The 18345-nt window shown below is 45.8% G+C and overlaps 1 protein-coding gene across 1 annotated transcript; it reads right to left on the bottom strand.

The window, feature by feature from the left end:
* Positions 1-442: 442 nt before the first annotated feature.
* Positions 443-11927, bottom strand: LOC311160075 (cytochrome P450 3A9-like). The gene is made up of 13 exons (XM_084216545.1): positions 11815-11927; positions 9328-9421; positions 8372-8424; positions 7173-7272; positions 6491-6604; positions 6126-6214; positions 5032-5180; positions 4049-4176; positions 3306-3390; positions 2793-2953; positions 2139-2365; positions 1160-1322; positions 443-1017 (listed from the first exon to the last, which is right to left on the bottom strand). Exons 1-13 carry the CDS (start codon positions 11883-11885, stop codon positions 919-921), a joined length of 1533 nt encoding a protein of 510 aa, XP_084072671.1. The 5' UTR covers positions 11886-11927; the 3' UTR covers positions 443-918.
* Between the last annotated feature and the right edge of the window lie 6418 nt (positions 11928-18345).

Raw genomic sequence — 18345 nt, 5'->3', positions numbered from 1 at the left:
AGCCATCCTGTTGATGACAGAAGCAGCTCAAAGCACCTAAAACCCCACCACAAGCAATGACTAAACCCCATGTACAGATCTAGGAGGACAGGCTCCAGGCTGTGTGCAGACCATTCCTCCAGGAGCACTGGCCCTCCTGCAGGGCTGTCCTCTCCTTCTGGGAGCTGCTGCTCTCTCTAATCCATCCTCTGTCACTCCAGCATAGGAAAGGGTTGCCCAGGGCTGAACTGAAGGCACCTACTTAATCAAAGTAAGAGGTGGGAGCTGGAGTGTTTGTAAAATGCTGTACAAATGGGAGGGTTTGATGGTGTTAAATGAAGGATCAGATTCATTAAATTAAGTGGAAAGCAATGTACATGGATGATTTCAAGGGTTGAGGCTGAATACGAGTTTTAAATAGGAAGTGATCAGCCACTATACACAACACAGAGCAGCTCTCAAACATTTTTAATGACAGTATTTGTACACACTTTAGTTTAATTAACACATGGCACAGGAGAGGGTTGGTAACTAGGATGTGTAGTCCACACCAGTTGTCTCAATTAGAACACATGAAATTTCAAGCATCAATACATCCAGAACAGTACCAGTCCCTGCCTGGTGAGGTCTGGCAGTTTGAATTTCCATCATACCTTGGTTTCCTTGGATGTGGCAGTAATTCCTTCCCTCCAGATGGAGAAGTCCCTTTAGAAGTCGATCAGATTCTCATTTGGATTTATTTCTTGTTTTGCAATCAAAATTAAGGGGACTGTGTATTGTCACTGCCCAGTGATCCATGTCACCTTTCTGACAGTTATGTTTATTAGTAAATATGTAGTAATTGCTTTCAGAATTAACTGGAGCTACTTTTCTGTGCCTGTATGTGTGATCCCTTTGTTATCCTGGCCGTCCCTGCGTGTTGGGGGCTGTGGCTGGGTTTCAGTTCTTGGCAGGCTCGGTGCTGGTCCGGGGCACCAACTTCAGAATAATCGGCTTCTCTGGTGTTAGGAGCCCCACGGAGCTCAGCTTGATTGGGGTCTGCAACAGTGAGAGGGAAAGCACAGGTGGATAAGTGAAACATGCAGGGATGAGAGGATCTGCAGTGCTTGGAAGTGTGAAATGTCTGGCATTGGCACCCAGCTCTGCCCATGCCAGCCCTGAGCCTCCACGTGCCCCTCACCTGAGTCTCTTTGCAGGTCTGGAAGGTGAAATGCTGCAGCAGGGAGACGATGGCGACTTTCAGAATCAGGAGAGCAAACCTCATCCCAATGCAGTTCCTGGGCCCAGCCCCAAAGGGCAGGTACGTGTATGGGTCTATGGACTCCTTGTTTTCCTTACTGAACCTGGATGATGGTTGGGGAAAAGAGATGAAGGCAGCAAAACCACAAATCCTCCTCATCTTATTTATCTCAGGATCTCTCACTGCTGCCCTGCAGAGCCTGCTTTGGCTTTTTCCTAAAGTGTCTCAGGCTACGCCAGAAATCAAGTGCTGTGATCAAGCCTTTGCCTAGGACATGGTGGGGTCCCACTTGAGGGTTTGATTTTAATTCTCTCCATCCAAATTAGTGGAAGTTGGAAGCAAGGTGAAAATCCAGGCAACATCATGTCCCACAGAGACAGATATTTCCTGTCTGTGGTATTTAGAGAGAGAAGAACCAGAAGTTGTTTTGGTTAGGAGCAGCCTATGGCTTCAGTTTCTCTGGGAATGAGAAGTAGAAATCAATTACAAAAATAACCAGCTAGGGAAGGTTATCCTTGAAAACAAGGAGGGAAAGCAATTCTGGAAGGATCGAGTCTGGCATATTTAGTAGAAGCTTGTATGAAGGGAACAGGTTCAACAAGAAGGATTATACAGAAGATGGCCAGCAGTTACAAAACCTCCACATATACCCACTCTCAGGATGCTTAAAAACTGGGTACAAGATCCTGAGAGGCAGCAGTGCTATTCTCCCAAGAAGATTATGTTGTTTGAAACCCTGCTTTAAGCACAAAGCTCGATTTCCTTCTAAAATTACATTCCCACGAGCCTACAATTTATCATCCGCATTGTTTCTCAAAAGATAGGAAGAACACCATTAGGAAGCTAATCAGAGATTAATGCTTAATTACTGAGGAAAAAGCAGTGTGATATTTCTTCCCTTTCATTAAGCTTTTTGTACCTTTCTGGCCTGAACTCATCTGGGTTGGGCCAGTACTCGGGGTCACGGTGCAGGACATAGGGTGGGATTGTGACCACAACTCCTTTGGGAATGGTCACTCCATTTATCTCCACATCTTTCTTGCAGCTTCTCTCAATCCTCCCCCCGAGGGGATAGACCCTGAGGGTTTCATTCACTGTCATGTCAAGATATTCCAATTTCATAATTGCTTCGTACGTGAGAGGAGCCTGCAGGACAACACGAGGAAGGTGACCAGGTATGCTGGCATCAGAACTGGATTGTCCTAAAATGACTGAGGAACAAGGGTGTCCCCAACCTGCACTGCCCCAAATTTGACTCAGACTTGCTGAAGAACAAAATGCAAGGTAGAAATTGAGCAATTGGTTTCATTTTTCCACCTCTGAGTCATGGAAATGCCTGGAAATCCACATCCCCTTCTGCAGAGTGTGGCAAATGGGTTTGATTAGTTGGGGTGGCTGGAAGGTTCCAGCTGCCAAAAGAAAACCACTGCAGGACTGAGTTGTCTCAGTGTGTGTCTCCCAGAGCTCTTGGAAAATCCATGGTGTTTAGGAGCTAAAGATGTCTCATTGCTCTGACAGAACCAGGAGGCCTTGCAGGGTCAGAGTCCTCCCCATCACTCAGGGTCCCCCTTACCTTATTGGGCAGGACTGTGTCGATCTCCTGCAGCACCTTTTCCTGCACATCAGGGTGCATGGCCAGCTCATAGGCCAGGAAACCTAAGGTGTTGCTGGTGGGTTCATACCCAGCAAAGATGAAGATGAATGCCTGGGCCAGGACCTCTATGTCGGTCAGGGCTGTGGGGAGATTAGAAAAGTAGTGTTGGCTGATGGTCTCAGCAAGGAGCAGGCAGCAGTAGGTGCTGTTGAGGCAGGTTTGTTGCAGTTGTTTTCTGATAATGCTTTCATAACTCCTCTACCTGCCTGGAAAAATCCATTTGAGAGAGGAGGCAGGTGATTTCCTGGGCATAAATAGGTGACATGGCAGTCCTGCTCCCTGGACTGGGATCTTAGCCCTGGTGCTGGCCCCAGGAGACAAGAGAGCTCCATCTGGAGCTGGGTGATGAAGATTATGGGGGGACAAACATCTCCCCATGTTCTCCTCACTCCCCCAGCTCTGTGCCCATGATGAGGGTTTGGCTGTTGTTACCTTTATTTGAGTGATTTCCTTCTTTGTTGGCCTGGCTGGCAGAGCGCTGGCATTCAATCATCAGCTGCAGGAAATCCACCCTGCCCTGAGAGAGAAAGCAGGAGAGTCTCTGGTGACAGCGTCCTTGCAGGGCTCAGACAAGCAGGTTTCACAGCCTGAGCACAAGTTTTAGACTGAGAGCATCCCCAAAATGCACACAACTTCCTTATTGAAAAATGTAATGCTTGCTTTTTATTTTGGGAACCTGTCTGTCCTATCCATTAAGCCACTGGGTGGGAGAGCAGTGTCTTGAATGAATTTGGGCTAAGGGATCCAAACTCTAAAAGGCAGAATTTGGTCAGGAAGCAAGCTACAGTTTTTGAAAAGCGAGAGGGGAAGAGGCAACCCTAAAGGTGATTTTGCTGCTCATGTGCTGCTTACTTTGTGCTCATTCTCTGCCTAATCTTCTTCAGGGAGTCTCTCACTCTCTCATTACAAGTGCTGCATACTGAGGTCAGTCCAGTTCTGCTGAGCCTTTATCTGGATTTAGTTTCAGATCACGGATGTACAAAGTCCCCCTGATTCTCTGCCAGGACGGGTCAGGTGGGGCTTTTCTGACAGTATTAAAATGAAGTGTTTACACTTGAGTAGGCTCAGGGTTTTGTTGAGTCATTGTACTTTGGTTTCACCTTTGATATCATCACCCTAATTATATCTCACTTCAGTGTACTTTCTGCCACGATTGCTCTCAAATTCCCACTCACCTTGTGAGCCTCTTTTTCACGATCCTGCTTAATTTTGGCAAGGGATCTCATGAAAAAATCTACAGCATCATTGGGGAAGATGTTTACATTCATCTTGGCCATGACAGGAATAAGGAATGGGAAAGCAACTGAAAAACAAATAGAAAAATAAATTGCACTCTGTAAATAAGCCCCTCCTGATAAGATGCTACTGGGAATTTATTTTCTTTTTTAATTTATTTAGATGAGAAAAGCATGGACTTGGCCTTTTTTCCCCTCTGTTTCATTCCCATGGAATAGTTTTTGTGTCACATGGGCACAACCCAGCTGGGTATAATCATTCATTTAAGAGAAGACCAAGGTATATTCCACCTCCTATTTCTAAGCCTCTGTTTTCTAAGGACAGGTTACTTCTGGACACAACAGGCATTTCTCATGTGGTTCACAAGAGAAATATTGAAAATTCTGAGTTCTTTGTTCAGGCTGAGCTGTTTGCTGCCTTGCTGTCATCATGCAAACATTTTCAAATCCCTTTCAAGGCTTTTCCTTCCTCATAGAAACTGGATCTTGATAATCTCTATAGATTCATGAAATCTACAGCACCAGATCCTCCTCTGTGGAATGATCCAAACTTTCCCTGGGTTTCAGAAAAGTGACATTAATTTAAGATCCATCACTGCTAACTTATTGCACTGGAGGAAATTGCATCTAATTACTGTCCCCACTAAGCAGTCTCTTCCAGAAAGTGCACTTCAGATAGCAGTGCTCTCCTCAAGCCTCACTTGCTTTTCAACTTTCAAATAATTTCCCAGCACTTAACTGGATATTTCTGGGTGGTTCATAAGTTTCTTGCACTGGGAATGCCAAAGGTGGAGGAAGCTTTTACCCGTCTCATCCCCAGGGTTTTAACATGAAGGTCATAACGAGGAAATGATGAGACAAGGGACAGTAGGACTTCATTCCTACCAAGGGAAGTTGTCCAAGCAAAACCTGGAGTCACTTACATGACAAGATGAAGACTGGGTTAAAAAAGTCAAACTTGACCAGTTTCTTCATCTCTCTGACAAAGGGGTCCTTGGGGTTGTTCATGGAGTCAATGTCCACACCAAAGGAAGTGCTGGTGACCACATCCATGCTGTAGGTCCCAAAGATGCTGATGGAAGGTAGAAAAAAATACACTGTGGTTAAATATTTGGACTGAATGAATGTATTTTTTTCCTCATGTCTATGTGACATTCAAATAGAAAGTCTCAGAAGGCCTACTGCCTTAGGTTTGAAAAGAAAATTGGCTATGTGGTACCGAACAGCACTTCTGGTGGAGGGGATAGATTTTTAGAGAGCTTTTGTTTCCAGCCTGCTCAGGATTTGAAGTCAGACAGCTTCTCCAAGGATTTTAAAACAACATGGAATGGATTGGTGGACGGACAGCATGTGGAATTTAGCATGGTAACCTCTTGAGGAAAGGTGGCAGCACACCTTGCCTCAAACAAGCCCTGGGAATGGTCCCGTTCCACCCAGCACAGCCCCCTGTTCCAAGCTGTCCAAGCCCTCCCTTGTAGGGTTTTGGTTCAAGGGGAGCTTTGCTGGTTTGTGGCTCCTGGAGTGCAGCTGCCCCTTTTTGCTTTGAAAGGTTTTATCCAGAGCCCATACGGAGGGCACAGACAAGGCAAAAACACTCAGGGCCACTCTACAGCCTCAGACCCCCAGGAATGGGCAATGTGAGGGATGAGCATCCCACACTTCTGTGTAGGACAGAGGTCAGCAGCCTCCCTGTCCTGGGGAAAGGAGAAGGTGCTGCACAGAGATCCTGAGTGTTTGCAGGAAAAACTGGGTTTTCATGCCAGTCTTGGAGTTGTCTTGGATCTATGGATTCACAAAGCTGTGCTGGAGCATTTTCCTTCCTGTCTACTTCTAGGAAGTTTCCTAACATCCAAATTATGTTTTCCCCTTTTAAATTTCCAGTCAGGCTTTCAGTAAGTCCCATTCCTCCTTTCAGAGCCCTGGCTGACCCAGGGAAAGATCTGCATTGCTGGTAGCCAATGAACCACAGCACTTTTAACAAGCTTTGCTCTGCCTGCTGCTCTTAACAGCTACTTACTCCTTTACAGATATTGAGCTGTCCTCTTTCACTTGCTTTTGAACATTCTTCACCAAAGCTTCCCCATAGTGCTTCATTATAGGGAACATCTGTAACACAAACCAGGCATGGTCACTTCAGGACAGTACATTTTACTCCTTTACACAGGCTTGTGAAGACTACGGGGAGTTTCATGAATATTTACAAATAAGATCTCTCTGCTCAGGCTTTATTTTAAGAGTTTTCTGGTTTCAGTTGGGCGTTAATCAAACAGGCCAGCTTAGTTGCTGGGCTCTGGCTAAAGAAATCGGCCCCCTGTGATAATCTCAGCCTGAAAACACTGCTTACAGACTCTGATTTAGTCTGTACCTGCCCCTCTGGTTTACCTCCTTTAGTTTCCCACTGGTGAAGGTTGGAGAGAGGACAGTACGGAGCCTTTTCCATTGGTCATCTTCAGCTAATGAGACGGCGTTGGTCAGTATCCCAGCCAGGTCTGCGCGCTGCAGGGGAAAACAGAAGGAGTTAACCCCAGAAAAGAGAGCAGCCTCCTTGCAGGGGTGGCAGTGTGGCATACAAGCCCCTGCCTGGGCTCTTCCAGTGGCTTAGCTGCTGGCAGCACCCTGTGGCCTGACAAACAGCCTCTCTCAAGGCACACATCCATGAATAAACCCATTTCCTACATTAAACCAGGTATGGGGTGCCGTTCCCAGCCCCAGTACAGCTCAAATCAGCCCAACACCTGCATGTTGGTGAGTACCCACTATGTCCCACCCCTGCATCCCAGCTGGTGGCACGTGTGCACCCTTACAGATTCCTGCACGCTCCCACAGACCCAAATCCATCCATATATACACAAATATATAATAGGTGTGAGAACAGACGTGGTCTGCTCCCTCTGCCAGCCTGTGTGTGCAGTCCAGGCTCTAAGGCAGGGGAACAGTGACGTGCAGTGGTTGTGTTCAGCAATCCCTGTAGTGCAGCCGCTGGTTCCCAAAGCATGCTTGGCATGCCTGTCTCCTCCTGCACTTTTCTGGACTCTGTGGTCCATCACAGCACTTCTGCTCTTACCCTGCGGTTGGTGAAGGTGGTGTAACAATCTTTAACCAGCACAGATTTGATGATCTGGGGGTCTGTGACAGCCAGCGTGGGTTGTCTGCCATCGTAAATCCTGGTGGGGGGAGAAGAGAACCAGGTAAATAACCCCAGATAAGCGAAGTGTAAGGCTTGGCTGATGCCCACAAGATGTCCATGTGTTGAACAAATGTTCTTCCATCAGCAGCCTTGTTGCTCTGTTGTCTGAGTACAGAAATGTAGAAAGTAGAGATGGAAAAGGACTCCCAGACCTTTTCCAATCTGATTTTGGAAATGGTAAAGGGGTAAAAACACCCTACAAATTCACTGGGAAATGAGCAGGGCTCAGTTGCTCAGAGGACCAGATACTAAATGAAGCAAGTGTCTTCACTTCCTCCCCTGACTCTGTGTTTTTCCAGGCACTTAAACACATTACAGTATTAGAAAGAAACTTGTTCGACCCCTTTCAGGCTCTTGAGTTGGGTGTCTGGAGACTTGGGCTGACAGCACTGAGACATCCTTAGAGATGAAACTCAGTCCTTGTTTTTGTCTTTTTAAGCTGCCAGTTCTGAAGGCTTTCCTGGAACAGATGTAGATTAAGCTGATCTGTGCTCTCTACCCATTTGTGCAAACATACATTTTCCAGATTCCATTTCTTAAAGCTGCTGTAGGGACCAGTGGATGCATCATGCAGGATGTGCAAGGTTGTAGCCTAAGTTATAACAACAGTGATGAAAGCTATGGGAGGAGGTGTCTAGAACAGAAGAGCCGTGAACTGCAGCAGTTCCTGCTGCAGCAGGTGGGGATCAGCAGAATGAGGAATTCTTTGGATCAGCTCCAAAGGGAGTCACTCACATTCCTCTGCTGTTGGTAAACCAGACGAACCCAACCTCCCAGTTCCAGATTCTGCTGAAGTAAATAGTTCTGCTGATGATTTTGTTAGGGGCAGGTGAGGGCCTTTTGTTACCAGATTTAAACTGCTTTTCACAGCAGTCAAAATAGTTTCTGTATGATGTGACAGTGACACAGCTCTGTATCACCAGGCTCCAATAAGCCACCTGCAGCTCCCTGTCACTGGTGATCTCATCCTGTTGGGACTGTCAGGTGGAGAAAAGGGAGCTCACCTAACGAGCATTTTCTCCCATGTGTGCAGATTCTAGTTTCACCCTCAGAAGAGATCAGTGCTTCATACTCACCCCCAGATCTTCCCGTATTTCTTGAAACATTCCGTGTCAAATTCCAGGAAACCCTGTGGAAAGCAATTTAAAACTTCTATTGGGCTACCCTGGATTGAAAGAGACCCACAAGGACAATCCAAGTGCAACCCCTGGCTCTGCACAGGTCAGCCCCAAAAATCCCACCACATGTGTGAGAGTGTTGTCCGAATGCTCCTTGAGCCGCAAGATCAAGGCATCTCCTCATCTCTCCCATCTTAGACTTCTTCACTGACTTTAGTGTCTTCGTGTTGCTCCTCTACCCTGCCTGCATTTGTTCCTTGCTCTCACTCGAGGGAGGATTGAAGTACTGAGCGTTAATATCTTGCCTGGGGCCTGCAGATGGTCACTTGACCCGGCTGGGCCCAGTAGTTCGTGGTGGGAACTACGCCTGAGGGGCCGATGGCTTCTCCTCTCCCCTGCCCGGTGGCTGTGGGCAAATCTCAATGGTGGTAGAATCTTGGCTGAGCTGGCCTGGCCAGGGGCTGCTCCTGAGGCTGGCAGACCTAGCCAGGCCCTGGGGAGGCAGCCAGGCAGGACCCAGGAGCAGCAAGATGTCAGAAATCGCAGCCATGGCCCTGCCCGGCCTCACCCCCCACACACCACAGGAATGGGGCCTGGCTCGCAGCAGAGACCGCCCCACCAGGCCTGGCCCCCGTTACCTCTTTGCTGACTGGAAAAGAAACTGAGAGTTCCCAGGTTTCTTTTGTCTTTAGCATGTGTTTTTCACAGAGGTGTGTACAGCTTTCCAGCGGTTCAAACAGATTGTCACTTACACAGAAGCTTTCCATCGCTTCCGTGAATGCCTCCCATGCAAACCCACCGCAGCTTTGCACAGGCCCTGCGTGGCAGAGCAGCTGGCATTTGGAGATAACTTATCACCGCTCTGTATCTGTTCAGCTGCAGCTGTGCCAGCAAAGGCAGCTTCGGGCACTCACTTTGCGATATTCCAGGGATGTCCCAAAGAAAGGCAGAGGTCTTGGCCCAGGAATGCCCAACTTCTTGAACAGACCAAATGGCCAGGTCCCATATCTGTGGGACAGAAAAGAGCAGTGTTACATCGCTGTGACACTGGGGCTGCGAGCTCTCCTAAACCTGGAGGCTGCATCAAAACATCCCTTGGGACATGAGGGAGAGGAGGTTGAACCAAGTGGTGGGAAAAAAACAAGTGAAAACAGCCCTGTAAAAAACTACTTGATAACCATGGTAAGGCTCACACAGAGCTTCAGAGAGATCCTTTTGGTTTCCACCAGACCACCTGTGGAGACAGCATCTGGAAATCTTGAGCGAAAGTCCTGCAAGGAGCATGTTGCCTACCAAAGGAGAGTCAGAAAACAGAGCTGGAAGAAGGAACACCAAGCTTACATGTTTGTATTGAAGAGAAATCAAAGCAATGATAGGAGTGATGTCCAAAACAGGGCTTTTGACAAACTGTACTTCAATTTCAGTAATTGTTCTCCTTCCCTTAGTCCAGCATTAGCTCACTGGAAGCCTAGTCTTGATGGTTTTCTCTTTAGAGTTTATTGACAGCCTTGTAGATATCTTTCCTCTGAATCACCCTTCCTGGCAGCTCTGAAGTTGTTGCTCCTACCTTGGGTCTTTCTCCTTCTCAACAAGGGCCTGGGCTGCAGCCCTTTGAAGCTTGTCTTTGGCTGTGTTGAAGGAACTCCTCAAAATATTTGGCTTTAGTTAGCAGCTGCAGCTTCCCAAGTGAACAATTCATTGCAGAAGGGATGTAAAGCAGGGACGGTTTGGCAGGGGGATGTTATCAGAGATCCTCTTCAAGTCACGAGGCAGCAGCTGCTCAGACAGGATCTTGGGGATGCTTATTTGAAAAGCCAAAATCTAGGCTGAGACTTAGAGAGGGTCTCCCTTATAATTACCAATGTTTTTTAAATTATGGGGACTCCAAATGAGATCAGTGTGCCCCAGCACAGCTTCTGCCAGAGCACAAAACACAGATCCCACCTTATGGTCCAAACAGGACAGGTGAAAAATGGAGAGGTAGGAGTGTTCAGGTGAAGAAAGGTTTCACACGACTCAGTCTGTCAATGTTTAATCTTTTTTGTCAAAGGTTAATCCAATATTAAGAATCAAATGTTTGCAAATTCTCATTGTAATGTTTATAGGTAGCCAACGCTGTGGGAGACCAGGAGATGTCAGGTGGGGCAGGTTACTAAGCCCAGAAATACAAAGCCTAGATGTACTGTAGGAAAACAGGTTAAAACCACTTGAAAGATGGCCATGAAAATGTAGTCTAACACTTCTACAACTAAATTGTCTCAGGGTTTTCTGCAGACTGAAAAGGACTATTCAGTGTAAAGCCAAAGAATAATCGTTGCTTCTTCCTACCATGGATGTGAACCAAAAATGTCTGAAATTCCCTATTATGTGAACTAGAACAGTGTTGCCCCAGCTGGACAAGAAGCATCTAAAAAACCTCTCTGTGTGATGGGGAGTGAAATTTCTAATTTAGCTCAGATATCAGAGCACAAAGATCTGGGTTTATTCCCTTTTGCCACAACAGAATTGCAGGTGCCTCCAGAAGGCCCAAGTCTGGCAACCAGCAATCTCAGCCACAGAGTTACTGAAATGGGAGAGCTTGGGCCAAGATTCAGGGTGGCTGTTTTGGTTCTGTTGGTCTGGTTTGTGGCTTGTTGTTTTGTTTTCTTTTTAAGAGTGAGCCCCAAACAGGCTTTTCAGTGATCTAAATCACAGGAAATATTTAAAAAATATGGCTAGAACTTTCTGCACTTGCTGAGCTGCTGTGGCTAGAGTGTTGCCAGGGCAGACATTTCTGCTGTGGGTTTTTGTCTGGAAAGCCAGGAGCAGCTGGCTGACATTGCTCTGTACTCCACTCCTTGCCCCAGCTTTGAGAAGGGACATGGGATGGAATCAGACTTCTTCAAAGGACTCCTCCTGGTCCAGGTGCCCCTAAGAAGAATCTTAGCTGGGCACCATGGAAGAAGTGAAATGGAGTAAAAGCTGATCCTACAGATATTCTTCTCCTGGTGCCTTTCTGCTGCTCTCCCGCTGAGCAGCAGGGTCATCTTCTGCTGGCTTGCCTGCAGAGCAGCCTCAGCCAGGAAAGCATAGCTGGATGCCTGTGAAAAATCACTTGATGGATCAGGACCCTGACTGAACCAGCACCCTGATGGTAACCAGTACCTGGCATCATTATTATTCAATTATTTCTTTGATGCTGAGCAGTAATCTCATCACTGGATGGGAATACTTCAAACCTTGGAGCAAGATCACACACATGGATAGTCTTTAGACTTCTCTGCTACGTCCCAGAGCCTGGTTAGATTCTGGAAAACTGGGAATCCCATCTACTCTTCAGGAGATTAGTTGTATGAAAGTGAGCAAGGGCAAGAAGAGACAAATGGCAGGAGCAGAGAATCAATAAAGAATACTTTACTCACACTAGAAGGAGAGCCACGAAAAGAAGTATAAGGGTCCATGTTTCTGTAGAGAAAGAAGGCAGAAGGTTCATTTCAGCTCTTCTCTGCTTGGCTGAGTTCTGCCTTGATGTGCTTGTCCCACGTCTGTGGGAAATCGGAGGGTTTCACACTGTGCAATCTTTTTTATCCAGTCATATGATTATGGGGCCCTCCTTCTGTGACAAAGGAGGAGGAGTGGAAGGTAAAGGTAGAAAAGTCTGCTAATCTGAAAAACACCGTTCATGTGATAGACTGAACTGTCTAAGGTTCAAGTTATTTAATGCATGTGTTGCCAAACATTTCAGCTCATTTCCCTGTTGTAATAACTGCCTTCCCATTGACTCATGCCCCTGGGCTCCTACACCAAACTAAATAAAAACAGGTTACAATGAAAAGGTAAATCCCAAAGCAGGTGTCAGGGCTGGTTTACAAAAGGGAAAGAGAAAGGAAAAGGTTATTCACATATTGTATGACAAGAGCTTTTCTAGCAGATAAATCAACTTTGACAGAATTTAGGATTTTGTTTGAAATATCTCTCTTTCTGTGTTGTGAAGTGCAAGCATTGCCTGTGGTGCGTCAGAAGCAGTTTCTAACTAAGCAGGAATTTGTCTCCTCTGAAGGGTCTAGAAGCCCAGTCCACCTTATTTGCTGGCCTGAGGCCAGGTGTTATGTAAGAGAAATGCTGTCACTCCCAAACTGTGAACAGTTGAAGTGCCACCCTTTCCAAAGCACAAGCACTTGTGGCTTCTGAATAAAACCCATGACCACCCTTCTGCAGCAGCTGGGGAAAAGGGAGAAGAAAAGGGAAAAGACAAATTTTGTACGGGCTCTCCTGTAAGGATGGTGCTGAAAAGCAAGAGCAGGTGTGGATGTGCTGAGGAGAGATTATGATGTGGAGAAAACTGAGCTCTTTGGATGGTGTTTGTTAGTGGGGATCAAGCCAGGGCAGGAAGTTCTATGGTTTGTATCGGTGTGCACTACAGCAATTTTAGGGCTTTATTCAGAATTCTAGAAGGAGCAATTCCCTTCATATTAGCAGAGCTGCTGCCTTCAGAAGAGCATTTACTGCCTGTCCTGGAGGCAAGCTGGGTGTGTGTTTTAATCTTTTGGAACCTCAGAAGCCTTGTGTCTGCAAGGATGTGGCTGTGATAGATGCTGCACTGACCAAGCAGTGGATCTCAGTCCACATCCCAAGGAGCATTATCTGCCTTATCTCAGTGTTTATATCTCATTTCTCTTTTGCCCGGCCTTTGCTCTGGCCTTTGGAGACAGAAGAGTTGTAGATTATTTTGTAATAAACACAGTTTGCTTTAGCTTGACGTGAACTGACAAGTTCATGACACAGGTCTCCAAGCCTATCCTGGGTTCTGTCTTTCTTGATTCAGAGATGTTGCAAGAGCATGGTTCAAGGTTCAAGAGGTGCTTTCCCCTTCAGGAAGTGGTCACAGCAGTGACTGGTGCTCCAGGGTTCCTCTTTGCCCGTTTTGACACAGCCTTGAAATTTGGACACCAAAATGTTCCCAACTCGCTGTGTTGGGAAATAGGTTAACACAGTTTATCCAGGAAATAGGATTGTTGTAGGGCTCTCCATCCTCAGAAAAAAATAAGCCTCAATCTTTGTCCTCCTTGCACCATTTTTAGGGGTAATTATAGTCTCTGGGAAAATTGGTGTGAAAAACCAGAGGCGCCAAGTCTTGCTGTGGTTTTCCATGGTGGCCTGATGATCTTTGCCAAATGGAATGTGCCAATCGACTTCAAACAAACAACACAACCCCACCATCCCCTTGAGACAGCTGGTGGATAAACAGAAAAAATCCTGGGTGATTAATCCATGCCAAAGGGAAGTCAATGACCCAGGAAAGATTGACTGATTTTCAGAGGTAAGCCCAGCTCAGAGGCAGTTTATGCCCAAAGGTGCACTCTGTTCAAACTGAAAACCCCCAGCTGTCGTGCCCCCTAAGCTGCTCAGAGGTGCAGTACAGTCGTTCCTTCTCTCTTCCAGGTCCTTTATAACATCTGAGTCCTCACCACCACAGGCTTTTACACCCATCCTCTGCTTATTGTAGACATTGGGAAGCCCACTGCATCCCACCTTGGCTTAAGGGGAGCCCTCCAGGAGTCTGGAGCAGAGGCAGAGTGGGGCACAGGTGTGGGGAGGAAGGAGCAGTTCAGAAGAGAAAGAGCTGTTGGGGGGAATGAAAAGAGCCCCATTGGGTAACATCTTGTGTTCCTGATGAAAAGGACTCTGGGTATAGAGAAGGGCCAGGCTGGAGAAGTCTGAATCTTTAGGTTTAACTCACTTTGGAGTATGCTTGTAAACGAGGTTCTCCTGAGATACTTTGGGGAATTTGTTTTCAATTGCCAGGGCTGGACTAGTAGAGACTCTGCAGTGCTGCTCAGAGTACAAATATTCCTGGGAAGTTGTGTCATTATGGAGTACTTTAAACTCTCTAAATACAGATCATACAAATTGCTGCTGATCGTGCAGAGTTCAGCTAATCTCTGTATGGGAGAGAGAAGGCAGATTTCTACCCTAGAGAAACACCAAACTGGCAAGCAGTGACATGGATTTAACTTCAGTGTTGATGAGTAATTTAACATATTCTAGAAGAACAGTGAAGAGTAAAGTTACCTTGGGTTGAATGACCCACATCCATTTCATTTAACATTAAGTATAAAGAAAACCCAAGTTTTTAACTCAGGCTCATTTTTCAAGAGGACAAACAGGTGAAACAAACCAGTGGAATATCTCAGGATGTTCACTGTAGACTGTCTGCAACCTCCTTTTTGAAGTCACCTGTGCTAATATTATCAGCCAGTTATAGGTCAAGAGCTTTTCAACTACCTGAACAGCTGCATTGAAAGGATGCTCGGAAGAAATCAAACCAGTAGGAAGTGAAGGAAAAAACAACAACAACAACAAAGATTTTGCAGTTCAAAATCCATTATTATATATTTTTATGTTCTGGCCGTAAGATCTCGTTGCTGTGCCTGGCTCAGAGCAGCCCAGTGCTAGAACACAGTGACTTGCTGGAGTCTAGTTAAGGGAGGGTCCAGCAAATCAGTGGCACTTTTCAGCCCCTTGGAGAGGTGCCCCCAAACCCCTTGGTTTGTTTAGTCTGACTAAATGATAGCTGGCTGGAAGGAGGTTGCTATGAGAATAAATGCCAGGTAGAAGAGCTAGTGAATCAAATGATGATGTTGGCCCAGAGACAAATGGGAATAACCCAGCCATGAGTTTCTGCTAGGCTGAAAATTAGCTCAGTCCTAGCCTGGAAAGCTCAGGAGTCTTTATAGGGTTAAAAGGGAGGAAAAAAGGGTCAGATAATGTAAAGTGATGAGAGATAAGGGAACTGCTGGTGGGAGGAGAGACTAATACATTAAACTTACAGAGTTCCTCTGCCAGAGCATTGCAGGTTCACTTTTTACACAGAAGATGTGGGGCTGCAACTGTTTATTTTCCCTGCTACACAGTGGTATAGTTACCCACAGAAAAATGCTTCATAATGAAGGTTAAAATTTTTTTGCTCTGGTGAAAATATTGATACACTTCTGCTGAAAAAAAAAATCAATGTATTTGGAGGGTTCTCTAATGATACTTTATGTAGTTCTGTGTATAGATGACTGATACCCTCCTGCATCTAGATTTCTATGGGATTTAAAAAGCTCACAAAAAAACCTCAACAAAAACATAATTAATTCCCCTGGATGTTTTGTTCCATATACTGAGCTTTGGAATTAAACAGAAACTAGGACATTTTTCTGATGTTTTTTTCAGTTAAAGTAATATCCCTGATATATCCCAATCTTCCTTCATAATCTTTGCAATATATCATTATATTTCTTTCCATTCCAAGAACTGACAGCTACAAAAGCTGTATGAAATGTGGATGGCTAATTAACTCTGAGAACTGCATTCTTTTGCCCAATCCAATACAAAAGCCTGTTCGAGGTTCTTTAGCCTTTTAGAATGAATTAAGAAATAATAAAATGCCCTGCCAGCTCCACCCATGACTTACCTACAATGCAATGAAAGACAAGGTTACATTCCGCAAGGGAACAGCAGCAAAAATCCCTGACAAAAGCAAATACAGGTGAGGGACAAATGCAAATGTAGGTGAGATGTATTTCCAGTACAAGAGGGAGATCATACTCTTTGCTTGGTATTTTCAGGAGGATGTTTTGATGAGGAAACTGCATGAGAATTGTGCTTTGTTGTGCCATCATTTTGGCAAAGTCATCCCAAGAAGCCATTGCCCAGCAGAGTCCTGCTTTGGCATGTCAGAATTCTGCTTTGGGCTGTCAGTTCTGCACTGGGATGTCACAGCCTGGTGAAGTCAGGGCACTTGACTCATTCAGAACAATGGATCTTTTAGAGGGTGACAAATCATCGGGTGTGCGAAGGATTTTGCTATGCAAAGCAGTGCCCGAGATTGTGCCCAAGGCAGGAATAACGTCATGTCTCCAGTCGGTGTCCCTGCCACCTCCCACAGGGTGACCTGCTCCCATTAGCTCATTAGCTTCAGCTCCGTTGTGGTTGGAGTTACACCATTAGTAAGGACCGTGAGACTCTGGTATTTGTCATAAATGAAACCAGGATCCTTTCTCTGTGTGTTTATCACACCTCAGATTGCTTGCCTCCATCATTTGACATGGGGAAGTTGCTCTTTGGTGGCTGGGATAGACGTGGCAGCTCTCCTGACAAAGATGTGCCAAAGTGCTCAACGTCAGAGCACCTGGAGCTTCGTGGAAAGGGCTCTGTGTGATAACAGAGATGATTAGGAGTCAGTGCTTTTCCCCTAAATGGGTGTGTTTCCAAATTGCCACTCCCTCCATCAGCTACCTGATTTGCTCCTAGACCCGGGTAAAGTTTGAAAAGGATTATCTTGGCATTATTTTCATATCACATGTCATATCCTGATACATTCTTTTTCTCTATAGTTTTCTAAACAAAAGTTTCTCTGGGTCTTTAGTTTTAGCCTAGAGTCAGGTTGGGTTTTTTGTGTGTTTGTTTGCTTGTGCTTGTTTTTGTTATTTTAAAAACCAGTCCCTAAAATCCTCTTACATGAGCAAAATACAGGCTTGTTGTTTGAATCACTCTGTGATAAGTCCTTATGTATTTTGTATTTGTTTTAAGGGTTAGTCTGTTTAAAAAAATAGAAAGAAAAAAGTTGGATCATTATTTCAGATTGGAGATTACTCTGAGGGGTCAAAGGAGTTTAAAGGACTCAGTAGCACAGACCTGGGTCAAAGGGTCCTTGGAATTAGCCTATCTGAACTCAGAGGCTCACACGTCCTTTGGGATGTCACGAGTTCTGATCTCAGGTCTGGGTGTAAAAACCTTTCTCTCAGCCTGATTTGCCCAGGCAGTTTGCCTGGTTGAATGTTTAACCAGTCACTAAGTGGTGTGGTGATGCTCACCTTGCTGAGCCTGGAAATCCCTAACAGAAGCATGGGAGAGGATGAGTCCCGCCAGAAAAATGCCCACCAGTCCCAAGAAACTGGGCATCTGGTTTCTCTGGAGCAGGAGACTTTTATTTGGTCCTTCTGTGCTTTTATGCCATTTTGTGCCCCTCTGGCTTCTGACTTGTCCGCACTAGCTCCGCATCCCTGGCAGGGGCCACCTTGCCTGTATGCAGAAATGCTTGGCTTGGCTGGTGGGGGCATCTCTACCCCAAAGCTCCAAATCTTTTGGGTGCTGATTTTCACAGCAGGCTGTTCCAGCTGTTCTTTTGATTGAGGGAGAAGTTTATTTTGGAGAATACTTTGGCGTGTGCTCACCAGAGCGCTCCAGCTGTGGTTCCACACTGGTTGGTACCGACACCTCAGAGATGGATTCAGGTGCAAATCTGACAAGACACATATAAATGACAGGGACAGAAATAGTAGCTTTAAAACACAATTATTCCCTTAGGCTGATGCTCCTGCCCAGCAGCATGGCAGGTTCTCAAAGAAAAAGCAGCAGGAGGGAAAGCAGCTTCAAAACCTTTCTCTGAAGTTTTATACCCTCACCCTGCAAGCCTTATACGCCCAAGAAATCCTTACATCTGTGACCTGAGTTACAGTGCTGAGTGCCTGAGTGGAGAGTGGGAATCAGATATTAATTAAGATATTGATCACTACCAACAGTTCAGCCAGTGGTCCTTGACCATCTCCATCCTGATTTACACATTTCAAGAAGAGCTGCTGCTGAACCTCCTGCCATTTGATCCCTTCCCCAGGATGGTTCTTGGTGGTCAGTGCTCCTTATTTTCCATGTTAAGTGGGGGAAGGCTTTTTTTGAAGGCTTCACATTATGCTTTCCTCTCTCCTGCTCCAACACCAGCAGCAATTCCCAGTCTTCCCAATAACCTTCAGCTTCCCCGTGCCTCTGTGTATAACAAAGGCAGACCTTTAAAATGTTGGACAGAGACCCAAACTGAAGGGCACCGTGATAAATTCTGGCAGAAGTCTGACATGATGGGAAATTCATTCCTCCCACATAAATTATTTTCTTGTGCTTTTCAGGCTTTA

This window comes from Fringilla coelebs (assembly GCF_963513975.1).
Source record: "Fringilla coelebs genome assembly, chromosome: 16".
Lineage (NCBI taxonomy): Eukaryota > Metazoa > Chordata > Aves > Passeriformes > Fringillidae > Fringilla > Fringilla coelebs.
This window is presented reverse-complemented; position numbering and strand designations above follow the sequence as displayed.

Coding starts and splice junctions, on each gene's coding strand:
- LOC311160075 (XM_084216545.1), bottom strand. CDS start 11,885: ATGAACCTTCTGCCTTCTTTCTCTACAGAAACATGGACCCTTATACTT. Junction 3,391..4,048: donor GTGAAAAAGAGGCTCACAAG/GTGAGTGGGAAT, acceptor TTTCTCTCTCAG/GGCAGGGTGGATTTCCTGCA. Junction 2,366..2,792: donor ACACAGTCCTGCCCAATAAG/GTAAGGGGGACC, acceptor GTTGTCCTGCAG/GCTCCTCTCACGTACGAAGC.